Raw genomic sequence first — 13,831 nt, 5'->3', positions numbered from 1 at the left:
TATATGTGTAGGCTCCTTAGTATATGCCTACATATGCCTGTTGGCTTCTTGTATATGCCTACAAGCCTCTATCTGTAGGCTTTTATGATAGCTAGAGTGCTGCACAATCTGGCTTGCATCATGCATGGAAATTTAGTTGCATAGTCTCACCCCCCAGTCAGCAATGCTTAATGTGTGGCTTGGTAGGAGGCGGGGTTGGGGAACTCTGCAAGCCTGGGGTAACCCAGCACCATGGCCCAGCTTCACCATGTCAGTTCAGTATGCATTCAGCATGCCTAAGCTCATTGAAAGGAATGAGTTTAGACACTGTACAAGATGTAGCCAATAGGAGCTGACAGACCCCAGCCCCTGACTGCATCATCAACCACACTGTTGTTGAAGCACCCTAGTCTTGCCCACAGTAAAAATTGTGTTGGGAGTAGGAGAAAAACATTACTTTAAACCTGGAATATGTAAAGACAACTTTGCTGCAGCTATGGGCTACAGATGAGAGAAAGGCAACATCATGAAGCCATGTCATATAGAAGAGGCTACTGGGGCATGCTCATGCCATAGTTAGGGGGCTTTGAGAATAAACCTTTTGTGGGGTCAGGTCTAGTAAGTAATTAGATGAGATGAGAGAATTCTAGGGAATACTAAACTCAGAAATTAAAAACGCACACAAACCAGAAAGCAGGAATGGCAAACAACTTCCTTATTGTTATTTACTCATGTTGTATACAGGGCCGCAACTAGGGGGGTGCAAGTGGGGCATGTGCCCCGGGTTCCGCACTGGGGAGGTGCCAAAATGAGCGCTGGGGGAGAGCCAAAATGGGCGAGGAATCCATGTTTGCCCTGGGTGATACAGACCCTAGTTGCGGGCCTGGTTGTATATGCCATATAGTACCACTATCTTAAAATTTGTGTAACCAAACTATTAAAGCTTCTAAAGATCAGTACTGGAGAACATTTCGACAGCATAAGAAAGTGCCAAACAGGAACACCTTTAGGGAAACATTTGTTTAGGAAAAAAAGGCAGCACCTCAGATTTGTACTTTGGGGCTGTAGAACATTTTCGAAGCAAAACTGAGACTGTTTTACTAAAAAAGAAATCAAGTGGATTTACCACTGAATAGCCTAAGGGATCAGATGAAGACATTCAGAATCTACCTTTGATTTTAAACATGTCTTTTCCTTTAAATATTTTGCCTCTGCAGTCCACAACTTTTTGCAGTATAAATCACAAGTTTCTCTCAAGATCATTTAGCTTTACAAACTATGCCAGTTGACCACTTGATAGATTTTTAGAAGGTAAAATAATTTCTGTGCCTCATTTTGTCTTTATAGGAATCTTTTCTTTTTTCTTTTTTATCTATGCCAAGACACATGTAATATGTTGAAGAATGTTCATGTTCCTTGTTGATATTCACTTGATATTTACTACAGCAACATTCTTTTCTGTGGTAATTAAACTAAATAAACAGATATAAGAATACTGTTTTTAAAGAAATATATTCATTTCACTGTATTAAAACTTGAGACTATCCTATTTCACACATTAAATGAATCAGGTTATATATGGTATGGTATATTGTTGTATGCATGTTGTAATCCTTTTTATATACTAGTGTTCTATGTTGTTTTTGTTGCTGCTCTTGAGAAAGGAATTCATTTCTCAAACACGTTGGGCTCTAATGAAATAATGTTCATGGCATTTGGGATTCTTCTCTCCCTTGTATCCTATCAAAAAATGTCTTAGAAATCCTATCAAGAAATCAAGAAAAGAAAAAAGAGAGCCAGTTTGGTCTAGTGGTTAAGGCACCAAGCTAGAAACCAGGTGACTGTGAGTTCTAGTCCCACTTAGGCATGAAAGCCGGCTGGGTGACTTTGGGCCAGTCACTCTCTCTCAGCCCAACTCACCTCACAGGGTTGTTGTTGTGGGGAAAATAGGAGGAGGAAGGAGTGTTAGGTATGTTCGCCATCATGAGTTATTTATAAAAAAATAATAAATGTGGATATATGTATGCGTGTGTGTGTGTATATCTCCATGAAATCACCAGAAGATGAGCAGGGCTAACTTTATTTACTTTACAGATAATAAAACTGTATAAATATTCAAATGAATGTTACTGAAACAAAAACTGGAGAAGTTTTTGGAAGGCCTTCAAGAAAATATAATATTTAATTTCAAAATTTCTACTTCTGAAATATGAATTTTCTTGTTGCTGTACTTGGAATATTTTGGTGTGACAACAATTAGGGAAAGTTAAAATCAATCAAAGACAACTCAAATCAGAGCATGATATAAGAGAGACTTCAGAAAAGTTTACTTTTTACTGCATTTCTTTCAGAATATTGTTCTGAAGCACCAACATTTAACTGCTGCATGGTTTAATACTATCACTGCACCCCATCCTAGAAAAAGGGATTTTATTAGATCAGCTATTAGATAACATTATGTCTAAATATGGCTGCCATCTAACTAGAAGATGAAAAAAAGAGTGCTGTCGAACAAAGATACAATCACAGTGTGGTACATTGGCTTTCACTGTACAGCAGTGGCTTACAAAGTGAATGTACATTAAAATAATTAGTAGGGCTGGTCTACGTGTGTCTGTTCACCTTTAGCTAAAAACACAAATACGATAAAGTTACTTTTTAAATAACAGCCATTTAAATCTTAATAAAATTGCTTCATTTACCCAAAAAAGAAAACAAGCTTATTCTCTATATGTTTATCTTTAAAATGGGAGGCTTATTTTAGATTACCAAAGAATAGAGTAATGAAAGCAAACAAGTCTTATTTTTGCCTAATTTTCCCTTTTGGGTGGACTTCATCTTCCTAATTACAATATAGTCTCCTTTCAATGTCTTCTGCTGTTTGTTGTTGTTACTGTTTGGAGACCTGGCACCATTCTAGGCCAGCCACAAAGATAAGGACTACTGAAAATGGCTTTTCAGAGGGTGCATTTTTTTGGTCAAACAGTAATATTGCTGCTATTTGAAATATACTATTCCCTGGTGTATGATGCCTTTAAAGTTCTGGGCAAGTGCAAGAGAAGAGTTTAATTTATTCCAGGAGACACTAGCGACTTATGGCCGTCTTGTGAAGTTAGATGAGATTTGATATTTAAGCAGATTATAGTGAAAAGACACATTTCTCAGCTTGTTATCAAATTTATTCAGGTGTCTATGTAATGATGCTGGGACAATGATTCATCACTGGTGGAGCTCTATTGTGCTTATACAGCAAGAATATTTTGGGCACATACTGTATGTGAGGCATAATAATACATTAAAAAGTAATTGCTGCTGCCTATCAAGGTTAAAATAGTGTAAATAAATCACAGTAGTGCTGCCCTATATGGTTTGCACCACTTTGGTATTTCATAGTCACTTCCGGAAATTCAAAGAAGTGAAGAGGCTGGTGGAAGTACATGCTTCATTCTGAATCTTGTCTCTAATGATCTCTCAATTTCTTGGATTTCTATTACCTCCCTTAAAATTATAAAGGTAACAAATCAAAATAATTTTTTATGATCATAGGCCAGCATAAGGGATTGGGGTACAGTCATTAGGAAGAAACATAAATTAAAAAGCTAAAAATGTGTAAAGTGTAAACAGATACATATGTCTGAGACGTACTATGAAAGATATAAAAAGTGAGAATCTAAAAAGGGGATGAGACAGATGGGAGCATTAGAAGGGTTAGTGAAACGTCTCTGTATGCAGTATGAGAGAGACTGTATCTAGTATGGAAAAACAGATCCACATTGAATCTAGTTTAATGTGCTGAGTCCCAAGCACAAGTCAAAAGTCATCATTCGACAAAGGTAAGAAAAGCATCTCTAACAGCACTTGTTTACATTCTGATACAAACACAACCCACCACATGGATCAACCAACTCCTCCAAACTATTGCATTCCTCGGCTTTTCATCACAATACTTACTTTCAGCCCAGGACCAGGCCAAGGCAATATTCAAACAAAGAGTCTTGGATGTTAATGCCCAAACAGTCATTGAGTCACTTGTACACAATAGGTCGTCGAAATGGCTGGCCAAGAATAAACTGTCCTTTCAAATAGAAAAATACCTGACAATGGGTCTGACTCAATACCATAGGATAGCTCTTACTAGAGCAAGATTTGAGCAACTAGATTCTATGGTCAAATAGGGACGATTCCACCAAGTGCCTTACCTTGAGAGGACATGTGTTTGCAGAGCACCCAAAGTAGAAGACATTGCACATGTCCTATTTAACTGCCAACTATATGCCCCAGTATGGGCTCAGTACCTTCAGACATTAATTGACAGAACCACATACTGGGACCGTAACAAAAGACTATGTTGCTTCCTACAGGGCACAAATACGTATGTGGTCAATAGAACTGTTAAGTTTATAGTTAGGGCTGTCAACTGAGAATGCAATTTATAGAACGGGTAGTATGTAAAGGAGATGAATTCATTTAAACTCACATTGTTTCTGTATTTTATTACTTGCTTTATTACATCTTGCATTTTATCTTACAATTTCTCTTTTACCCTACTATATTTTATCGTATTTTATCTTATCATAGTATATTTTAGCTAATTTTACTGTATTTTAGCTGTTTTATGGTATCATATGTTATATTTTATATCTTATAGTGGCTGATGCCCAACTTTCTGATAAGGTCATTTGACTAATTAATAAAGTTACTTTGAAAAAAAAATATTGCCTGCTGCATGTAACATGCCTATGTTCTGATCTAAATTAGGTTGAAACCTGAAAAGTGCATATGTATTGTATTTGTTGCTGCTGTCGAAAATATATAACCATATGCAACAGATACATTTTAAGTAAGAAAATGTTCTAGAGCAGTGTTTCTTAAACCTTTTTCTCTCAGGACCCCTCCCCCTTTCAAAAATTACAGAGGACCCCAAAAGAGCTGTTGTTTGTATGGGTTATATTTATCGATATTTACCACATTAATAATTAAAATCGATGCATTTGCTGCCGCTACCGCTTCTCATGATTATTTCATGGGATTTTAATATTATATTATTTTTCAACATAGGCTGGCAAATAATTTTGATTTTGTGGACCCCTGAGGCAGTCTTGGGGGACACCCAGCGGTCCTAGGACCACACTTTAAGAAACACTTAAAGGGCCTTTTCCTTTTCCTTGCCTATGAGGGCTTGGATAATTGGCAATCAGACAACAGCAGTATTTCTAGGGGGAAAAAAACCCCTGCACTTCAAAATTCACACTACAAAACTTGCATTATGTTAACTGATACAGAAAAGATTGATAGCAATATAAAAATTCTAGTAAGTTATTTGGACCCTCTGGAAACCTAAAGCCTGATCAAGTAATCCCATTTCTCTTTGTTGAAGAGACTTTCTGTAAACCTCACTGCTGTTCTTCACAGAACATTCAACAATATTTCCAAGCTGAAAGAAATCATTGTAAGATCTTGTTCCTTTTCCTGACATGTCATGTGACATTGGCAATGCTGTAACAAGGGCAGTGATGCCAGAGATTACTCAACATGACACTCTTAACAGACCGCTTTAACATTTGGGGGCATCTGGTTTTAGGATGCATGCATTCCTTACTTCAAATAAAGTTTTGAGATTTCACAATGCCCCACTTGTGTGACTGGTGAATTATAATTCTTTTTTTGGATCAGTGATGTCAGGTTCTCATTTCTGAGGATGTTTTGCCACTCTTTATAGACAGCTAAATGTCAGAGAATGTAAAAAAAGAAGGACGCGTACATGTGCCAGGCAAATGTCCAGATATTGCAGTGATGTGTTTTACAAGCAGAAACTACAGTCAGGTTCACTGCATTTAGAAATGCCCCACTGTGTACCAAGAGGAATAGGAGTTCCATGATCTCTTAAAGCAGCTTTTCTCAACCTTGGCAGCTTTCAGATGTGTGGACTTCAACTCCCAGAGTTCCCCAGCCAGCCAGGTTTCCATGTTTTCCTATAGAAAGGGTACTTTTGGATAGGAACCATAAACTGGCTCTTGCATCAAACAGGTGTACTGTATGTTGACCAGAATGCTGAATTACATTTCAAATACTTCTTATCCCCATTTCCTAAGAGCAATCAAATTTAAGTAAGAATTGGCTATTTTGGAGTCCTTAATGATTAACTAAAGCTTGCTTTAATCTATATTATTTCTGTTGAAAATGCTGGCTTTATTAGCAGTTCCTGGGGTTATACAACATACTGGTTGAGTTGGCATACTGGTTAAGCAGACCTAATCTATATATGTTTATACTGAACAGTAGACATGCATAGATTTGCAACTTGTTTGCAATTTATTTGCAATTTATTTAAAGTGGAATATGTGTGAAGAATCTAGAAAATGCCTTTCTAAACAATTTTTGAATACTAACAAAATTAGCTAATGTAACCTCCAGGGTTATTATTTGCTATGCTGATTATTCTAGGGGAGGATATATGTTTAGTTTCCTCTGTGGTGGTCTAGTTTTATATTCCCACTGGAACTGTACCTAGTAAAGGAGAATTTTGAATAGCATGCAGTTGAATCCTACAGATGTTCACTGAAAAGTCTGATTAAGTTCAATAGAAATCATTGTAAAGTTAAATGCATTATGGAATTGCATTCCAGGGCTGCAATTGTTTCTATACGTATTTGGGAATGAGTCCCATTAAGCACAGTGGACCTTATGAGTAAACTTGCATAAAATAATGCTGTAAATTGTTTGGTTACCTGGAAGGCAACTTCCTTGCACTCACCCCTCTTTTGTTCTTTATTCTCAATCCTGAAAGTTTACTGCCCTCTAGTGTATTTAAAATGTTGACAACTCTACAAGATCCAAGGCAACTTTACCCCAACTAAACTACAACTAAACAACTTTATTACTGATGCAATTATAGATCATATCTTTTAAAATGTCAGGGCATGCTACTTGTAGCAAAGTTATGACCATACAATAGATAACAGTGCTTTTTAAGTTACAAATAGTATGAGGGAAGAGAAAAATATTGTATTAAACTGGCTGGCTCTGGATCATGACAGTAGACATAAGAATACATTCACATAACACACTAACCTATGGTTAATTTACTTAACCATGCTTTATTGAATAAGCAAAATTGACTGGATTTACAAAGCACACTAACCCATAAAAACTTTTGCCCTTTTCCCATAAGCCATGTGACAAACTACAATCACTTGGTTTACAATATACAAAACTACAAACAAGCAAACCGCTCTCTAGTTTAAGATACTGGCCTACAGAATCTTTGTTAAGTATGGCCCCATGATTTCTATAAACTACCTGATTTAATACTTGATACGACTTTCTTGCACTCCCATTTCATTTCTCCATGACATCAAACTTTTCTTATACATGTTCCATGTAGAAAAAGCATCAGAAATCTAATGAGATTAGATCATCACAGAGCTTCTCCATCTGATTTGAAACTATTTAAGAAACCACAGTCTCTTCCCTTTTCCAAGCCCTACACTCTAATATGTGTATGGTCCTTCACTTACATTCTTCTCACAACAATCTTGTGAGGTAGGGAAGATATTCCAGCTCATTACACTCCAACAAACTTTGTGACACAAGGGAGTGGAATTTGAGCTTATTGATTCCTAGGTAAATATTCTAATAACTACACTGGCATTTGCATCAAGGGGCTGCTTAAATTGAAATCCACAGAACAAATTTAGATAAAATTAGTACAGTATCTTTTTTTCCCTGTTTTTTAGCATTCCATAAGCTGTATTTTGTCGGGGAAAGAAATGCACGGTAGGACGCGAACGCTCCCACCCTCCTAATTTCACTACCGAAACTGGACATCCGAATTTCTGCTCTTCAGAAGAAAATGCAATTTTTTTTTCCCGGTAGACGTTCCATTACGAATGGACTGTTTGAGAGGTGGGAGAAAGTGCGCTTAGTCATTTGTTTGAAATTATTCGAAGGGAGATATTAAAAAGCTGCTCTTTCACTAACCTGGATTGCGGCTTCCAACCTTAAACTTGGCTTCTCCTCATTTCCCTCGTTCATCGCTCAAAGCCGGGCCAAGCCCGAAGAGAGAAACCAGCGCTAGCCTAGCAAGTCTTCTCGCTACACGCCGGACAAGAGAAGTGCATGCATGTTTGTGTCCCAACAATCCGGTGTCAGCGACTGTTGATCCTTCTTCGCTGCTTTTTAGAATGGAGGAGGTGTGTAGGAGACCTGGCTCCGGTTGCTAAGGCAAGGGAACGCCGAGTCCCTCGTGTTACCATAGAAACAGAATGCACCCCGGGGTTGCCACGGTGACCAGAGACGCGGCAATCCGAACTGTTTTCCCAGGTCAGGCTGAAAAGAAAGTGGGAGATGTTCCGTTCAGAGTGGAAACGACCAGACGTTCCCTAGAAGACAGTCTGAGCCGGGAACCCCATCCAAAAACACATTCGACACCACCACCATTTACTGTTCTACTGGGCAGTATATTTCTGCGGGGGTAACTTAGATTCTAGCGATCTAATCGTTATTACTTTTTTTTAAGCAGTCATTAATTCCACTGTGCAATATGAGTAATCTCGTTTCCCTACTAATGCATCATGATTGTGCAGGGTACACTTCTAGGAAATACGTTTGATCGAACATACTGCATTTTATTTCCATATATATGATAAGGATAATTAAATATGTGGGTACTCTGTAAAGAATTTATTTAAAGTGATAGTGAATTGGCATTCAACATAAATTTTAAGTCAGTGTACTTCATAAATGCATTCATTTAAAACTTTTTTTAAGCAGCAGTAAAACATTATAATTAACATGTGTCTGTGTGTGTGTGTTTCTTACTGACCCATAATTTCCATAACTCCATAATTCTCATTAGCATAGCCAGTAGCTGTTGGGAGCTGCCCAACTTACCTGGAAAATACCAGATTGGAGAAGGCTGCTCTAAGGAATCAGTCTTGGGCCGCATTTCCTTTTTCTTGATATAGCAAAATTTTCTTTAAAAAAAAACAGAAATACATCAAGCCATGGTACTTGAGTAACTTTTTTTAGAACCAACAATAAATGTCATGAGGCTGTTTTCTCCAGAATTATTCCTGGATTGGATGTAAAGCAAAACATAAAAAGTGAAGAGAAGGATTTTAAGTACTTTATATAAAGTCCCTAAATCACCAATTTGTAACATTCTTGAAGACAATGGGATATAATGCAATCTTAGACTTGTTTTCTCAGAAACAAAACACACTTTGTTTCTCTTGTGTACTTTTAGATAGCTCCTTTTAAAAAGAAATTAACTGGATTTAATCTTATTTGCTTTGTATTTTTGAGTTTTTATATTAATATACATTGTAAGTGCCTTTTGATTGATTAATTATGTGCAATCAAGTTGATTTCTAGCAGCCACATAGATAGATAGATTTTCTCCATAACAATTTGTCCCTAACCTGGTCTTTTAGGTCTTCCAATGGTGTACTCATTGCTACTGTAACTGAGTCCATCCACCTTGCTGCTGGTCATCCACTTCTTTCTCCTTCCACCTTTCCCAGCATTAGAACCTTCTCCAGAGAGTTAGGTCTGCACATAATGTATGCAAAGTAGGATAATTTGAGCCTGGTCATTTGTGGCTCAAGTGAGAACTCGAAGTCTAGGTTGATTTGTTCAAGGATTTATTTATTTATTTGATTTATAGGGCACTCAACTCAAACTATGTGACTGGGCATTGTACAACAAAAACAGGAAAAAAAAAACATACCCACACAACATTAAAAAAGCGGCCAAATATATAAAATATAAAATAGCAACTGAACACAATAATTAAACAACCAAAAGGGGATTCCACTCAATTGGACCCAAATGCCTGGGGAAAAAGCTAGGTTTTAATGGCTTTTGCAAAGGCAAGCAGATTTGGGGTGCCTATCATATATTGGAGGGTAGAGATCATTTCAGAGCACAAGGGCAGCCATCAAAAAGGCCCCATAAGATGGCAAAGTTTAAAAGAGGGAACCTGGAGCATGCCATCCCTATGGGAGTGTGTGAGGTGGATAGATGTTCTTGGGAGAAGGGTCCCACAAGTCCTATGCCATGTAGGACTTTAGAAGTGATAACCAGCACCTTAAATCACACCCAGAGACCTATTGGGAGCAGGTGCAGCTCGCTGACTAGTGGTGTCACATGGGTGTAACAAGCTGTGTCCATAACTACCCACATCGCTGAATTCTGGATCAATGGAAACTTCAAAACAGCCCCATGTAGAGCACATTGCAATAGTCCAAGCGTGAGGCCACTAAGACATGAGTAACCATCCAAAGTGTTGTACCACCATAGCAGAGTTACCACTGGCAGCATTAGAGGCCTTCTTTGTGTAGATTACCTTCTTTTTCAATTATACTGGGATGTTTATAGAATAGTGAACTCATTTCATTTTTTAAAAGATGTTCAACTGGGCTTTGACAACCACAAACCTTAGCATGTTTATATTTCATTATCCCATAAGTCTCCCAGGAGTTCAGCTGATGTACACAATTTTCCTTCACCACAGAAAGTTTGTTGAGATGGTGACTACTGTTGTAGTGAGCTTTGTGACTGAGTGGGACTTGAATGTTGGGTCAACCCAGCTGGACTAGCCCCACTTTAATCTCCATCAGTCATACAGATTTATTCCAGTAAACCCAGTTTTTCAGGCTAGCTGGGAGGGACAGGTCTGCTGTACCAGAAAATAGTACTGAGACAACTGGATGTCTCAGCTGTTTCACCTGAACATACCAGTTTGACTGTTTTAAAATAACTTGGCACCCTATCAACTATGTAAGAGGGAAACTGGAGTTTTTTTTTTTAATGCATGAGTGGAATTTTACTGTGTGTGCTGCTCCTCCCTGCTCTTGGCCATGCCTCTCCACTCCCACCTCAGTGCATATCATAGTTTGTTCAGAGCTGTATCAATGTTTTTGTCTGCTTCCAGAGCTACCTTGGGCAACAAGAGGATTTACAGGAGGAATTTCATCTCTGCCATCCTCCCATCATGGCAGGAAAGATTTCTCACTGGCACATGTATCTTCAAGTGATTCAGTCCCGCGAATACCAGAGAGTAGAGCATTTCCAGAAGGCAGAAAACATTTTGTTTATTGTACTGGAAAGAGTCAAGACAATGGACCCTAGGTTTATAGTGGATTATTCAAGAAACTTGGAAGCCTTGGAATTTTCCCTCTCAGCTGCAGAAGATGAAGTCACCATGGAGGTTCCCTTATGTGTCAATGCTGATGTTCTCCTGATGCAGGCATGTACAGATGAACAGAGTGATTCTGAGGTTATTCATAGGAACTACCAGATGCCAGGACCATGCTATTTAGGGGTACCCAAGGAAGAAACCAACCTAGAAAACTGGACCAAAGAAGATGTGTTCACTGCTGTGGATGGTGCTGATTCCAGGGGGCACATTGTGCCAGGCAAAGTCCTTCATCTCCTGAAAGAACTGATAGTTGCTGCCATTGTTCACTGCAAGCACCAGAACCTTATTAAGCCAGGTACTGTCTCAGAGGGAAAGAGAGAGAGAGAGAAAGCTATTTAAAATAATTAAAAATCTTTACTCAGGATTAGCATTGAAAGAGAAAGAATGGGAGGAACTGTGGAACAATATAAGAGGCTAGATGTAAATTATTAGTCAAACCAGCATGTTATCACATGAGGATGTATGCCAAAATAACTCTAATGTGTATGTTGTACTACTCTGTACCTCCAAGCATGTATGATAAAATGGTGTACAAAAATTGAAACATACACATTGGAGGAACTGGGAAGGAACAATATAAGCTGGTATGGTATACAGTTTGGTCTAGTGGTTAAGGTGCTGGGCTACAAACCAGGAGTCTGAGAGTTCTAGTCCCATTTTAGGCATGGAAGCCGGCTGGGTGGCCTTGGGCCAGTCCCTCTCTCTCAGCCCAACTCACCTCACAGGGTTGCTGTTGTGGGGAAAATAGGAGGAGGAAGGAGTATTGGGTATGTTTGCCACCTTGAGTTATTTATAAAAATAATAAAGGCGGGATAAAAATTAAATAAATAAAATACAGTTATTCAATTAAAGTGTGCATTCACAAAATGTTAGCATTTTTTAGAATGCTGCTGCAACACCATGCTATCTTGTTCTGATATAATAAATGGGACAAGGTGAACAGCTATATTGCTGCTAAAAATAAAATAATAATACAATATTAACAGCAGGCATTTGTATAACTTGTAACTTCTTGTAACAAGAGTCACTTGTTGAGATGGGCAGCTATAGAAAACAAATAAATAAAATAAAATAAAATTAATAAACTTCACTGTAATAGAGATGAGTTCACAGTGGCCAAAGTTCAATAAAACTGAAGCTAAACATTGAAAAGAATTTGCTTGATATTGCTACAGAAAAGGGGGTGGGATGAGAGGAAGAAGTCTTTGATGGTATTCTCTGCTTTTTAAAAAGCATTAGTTCTCTCATTGCATATTACAGACATTCAACAGTGCGCCTAATTAAAGGGTCCAGCAAATGTGCAAGCATTAGTGAAAGAACTGTGTCTGCCATACTAATTATCTCTGACAACTCACTTTATTACATTATACACAAACCACTGAATCCACAGTGTGGATTATTTTGCTTTTTCAGATACTAAATACCTGCTTTGAGTACTCACCAAATGTTGACTCCTCACCCTAGGGGCCTAGACTTGAAGGAAATTTGAAGATTATGTATGTGTTTATTGATTTATTTAATTTTGTGCATGTCTATACAGTCCAGAAACCTAGATTCTGGGCAGTTTATGAAATAATTTCAAAGAAAGTCTCAGCATGAATTAGCACAGTATAACAAACTTACAGTAACATAGCAACCACATGATTCCCAATTTTCATAAATAGCACACACACAGACACTCACCAAGGCACCTCCCAAAAGTATGCTCAACCAAAATCATCTTAGCAGCCGTATGAAAAACCAATAGAAAAGTTGCCAGGAGGATCTCCCAAGGGAAGGTATTTCACTATGTTGAGGCTATTACTGAGTAGGATTGACTTCAGGACCTTCTCTGTCTAATCTTTCTGAGGGGTGGAGCCCTAAGCATTCTTGCTTGGAAGACTACATGAGACAGGCAGCATTACTTCAGAGGAAATGGTCCACAAGGTATACTGGGGCCAAGTGATACAGAGCTCTCTAGGTCAAAAGCAGAACTTTGAACTCAGCTTGGAAATCTATTGGTAACCAATGCAGTAGAACAGGTGTTATATTATAGTAGTGGCTCTTAGCCCAATAGCCTGGTCACTACTGGGTCATCTTCAAAGGCGGCCCCATGGAGCATGCATTACAGCAGTATTTCTTAAAGTGTGGTCCTAGGATCTCTGGGGGTTCCCCAAGACCTTTTCAGAGGTCTGCAAAATCAAAATGACTTGCCAGCCTATGTTGAAAAACACAGTAATACAATATTAAAATCCCATCAAACAATCATGAGAAGCAGTAGCGGCAGTGAATGCGTCAATTTTAATTTTTAATACAGTAAGTATCAATCAAAGTTTTCTGCACACCAAGCAGTTCGAAAACATGCAAATGTGAGTAGATCAATTGGTACCGCTTCGGCGGGAAGGTAACGGCGTTCCGTGAGTCATGCTGGCCACATGACCCGGAAGTGTCCTATGGACAACGCCGGCTCCAAGGCTTTGAAACGGAGATGAGCACCGCCCCCTAGAGTCGGACACGACTGGACTTTACGTCAAGGGAAACCTTTACCTTTACCTTAAGTATCAATAAATATAACCCATACAACCAAAAGCTCTTTTGGGATCCTCCATAGTTTTAAAAGTGGGAAAGGGTCCTGAGAGAAAAAAAATTAAGAAACACTCTATTACAATA

General features: G+C 38.4%; 2 protein-coding genes across 2 annotated transcripts in view; one reads left to right on the top strand and one right to left on the bottom strand.

The window, feature by feature from the left end:
- CROCC2 (ciliary rootlet coiled-coil, rootletin family member 2) overlaps positions 1 to 8,013 on the bottom strand; it is a 104,811-nt gene extending 96,798 nt beyond the window's left edge. Inside the window, exon 1 of the mRNA XM_063307787.1 lies at positions 7,960 to 8,013. Coding sequence (XP_063163857.1) covers positions 7,960 to 8,013 — 54 coding nt within the window. The remainder of the gene's footprint in view (positions 1 to 7,959) is intronic.
- A 2,962-nt stretch (positions 8,014 to 10,975) lies between these two features.
- MAB21L4 (mab-21 like 4) overlaps positions 10,976 to 13,831 on the top strand; it is a 29,027-nt gene continuing 26,171 nt past the window's right edge. Inside the window, exon 1 of the mRNA XM_063306117.1 lies at positions 10,976 to 11,477. Within this exon, the coding sequence (XP_063162187.1) occupies positions 10,976 to 11,477 (502 nt within the window). The remainder of the gene's footprint in view (positions 11,478 to 13,831) is intronic.

The sequence above is a fragment of the Candoia aspera genome, chromosome 6, assembly GCF_035149785.1.
Source record: "Candoia aspera isolate rCanAsp1 chromosome 6, rCanAsp1.hap2, whole genome shotgun sequence".
Taxonomy (NCBI): Eukaryota; Metazoa; Chordata; class Lepidosauria; order Squamata; family Boidae; genus Candoia; species Candoia aspera.
Note: the sequence above shows the minus strand (reverse complement) of the source record. Positions and strands in the feature narration are given on the sequence as shown.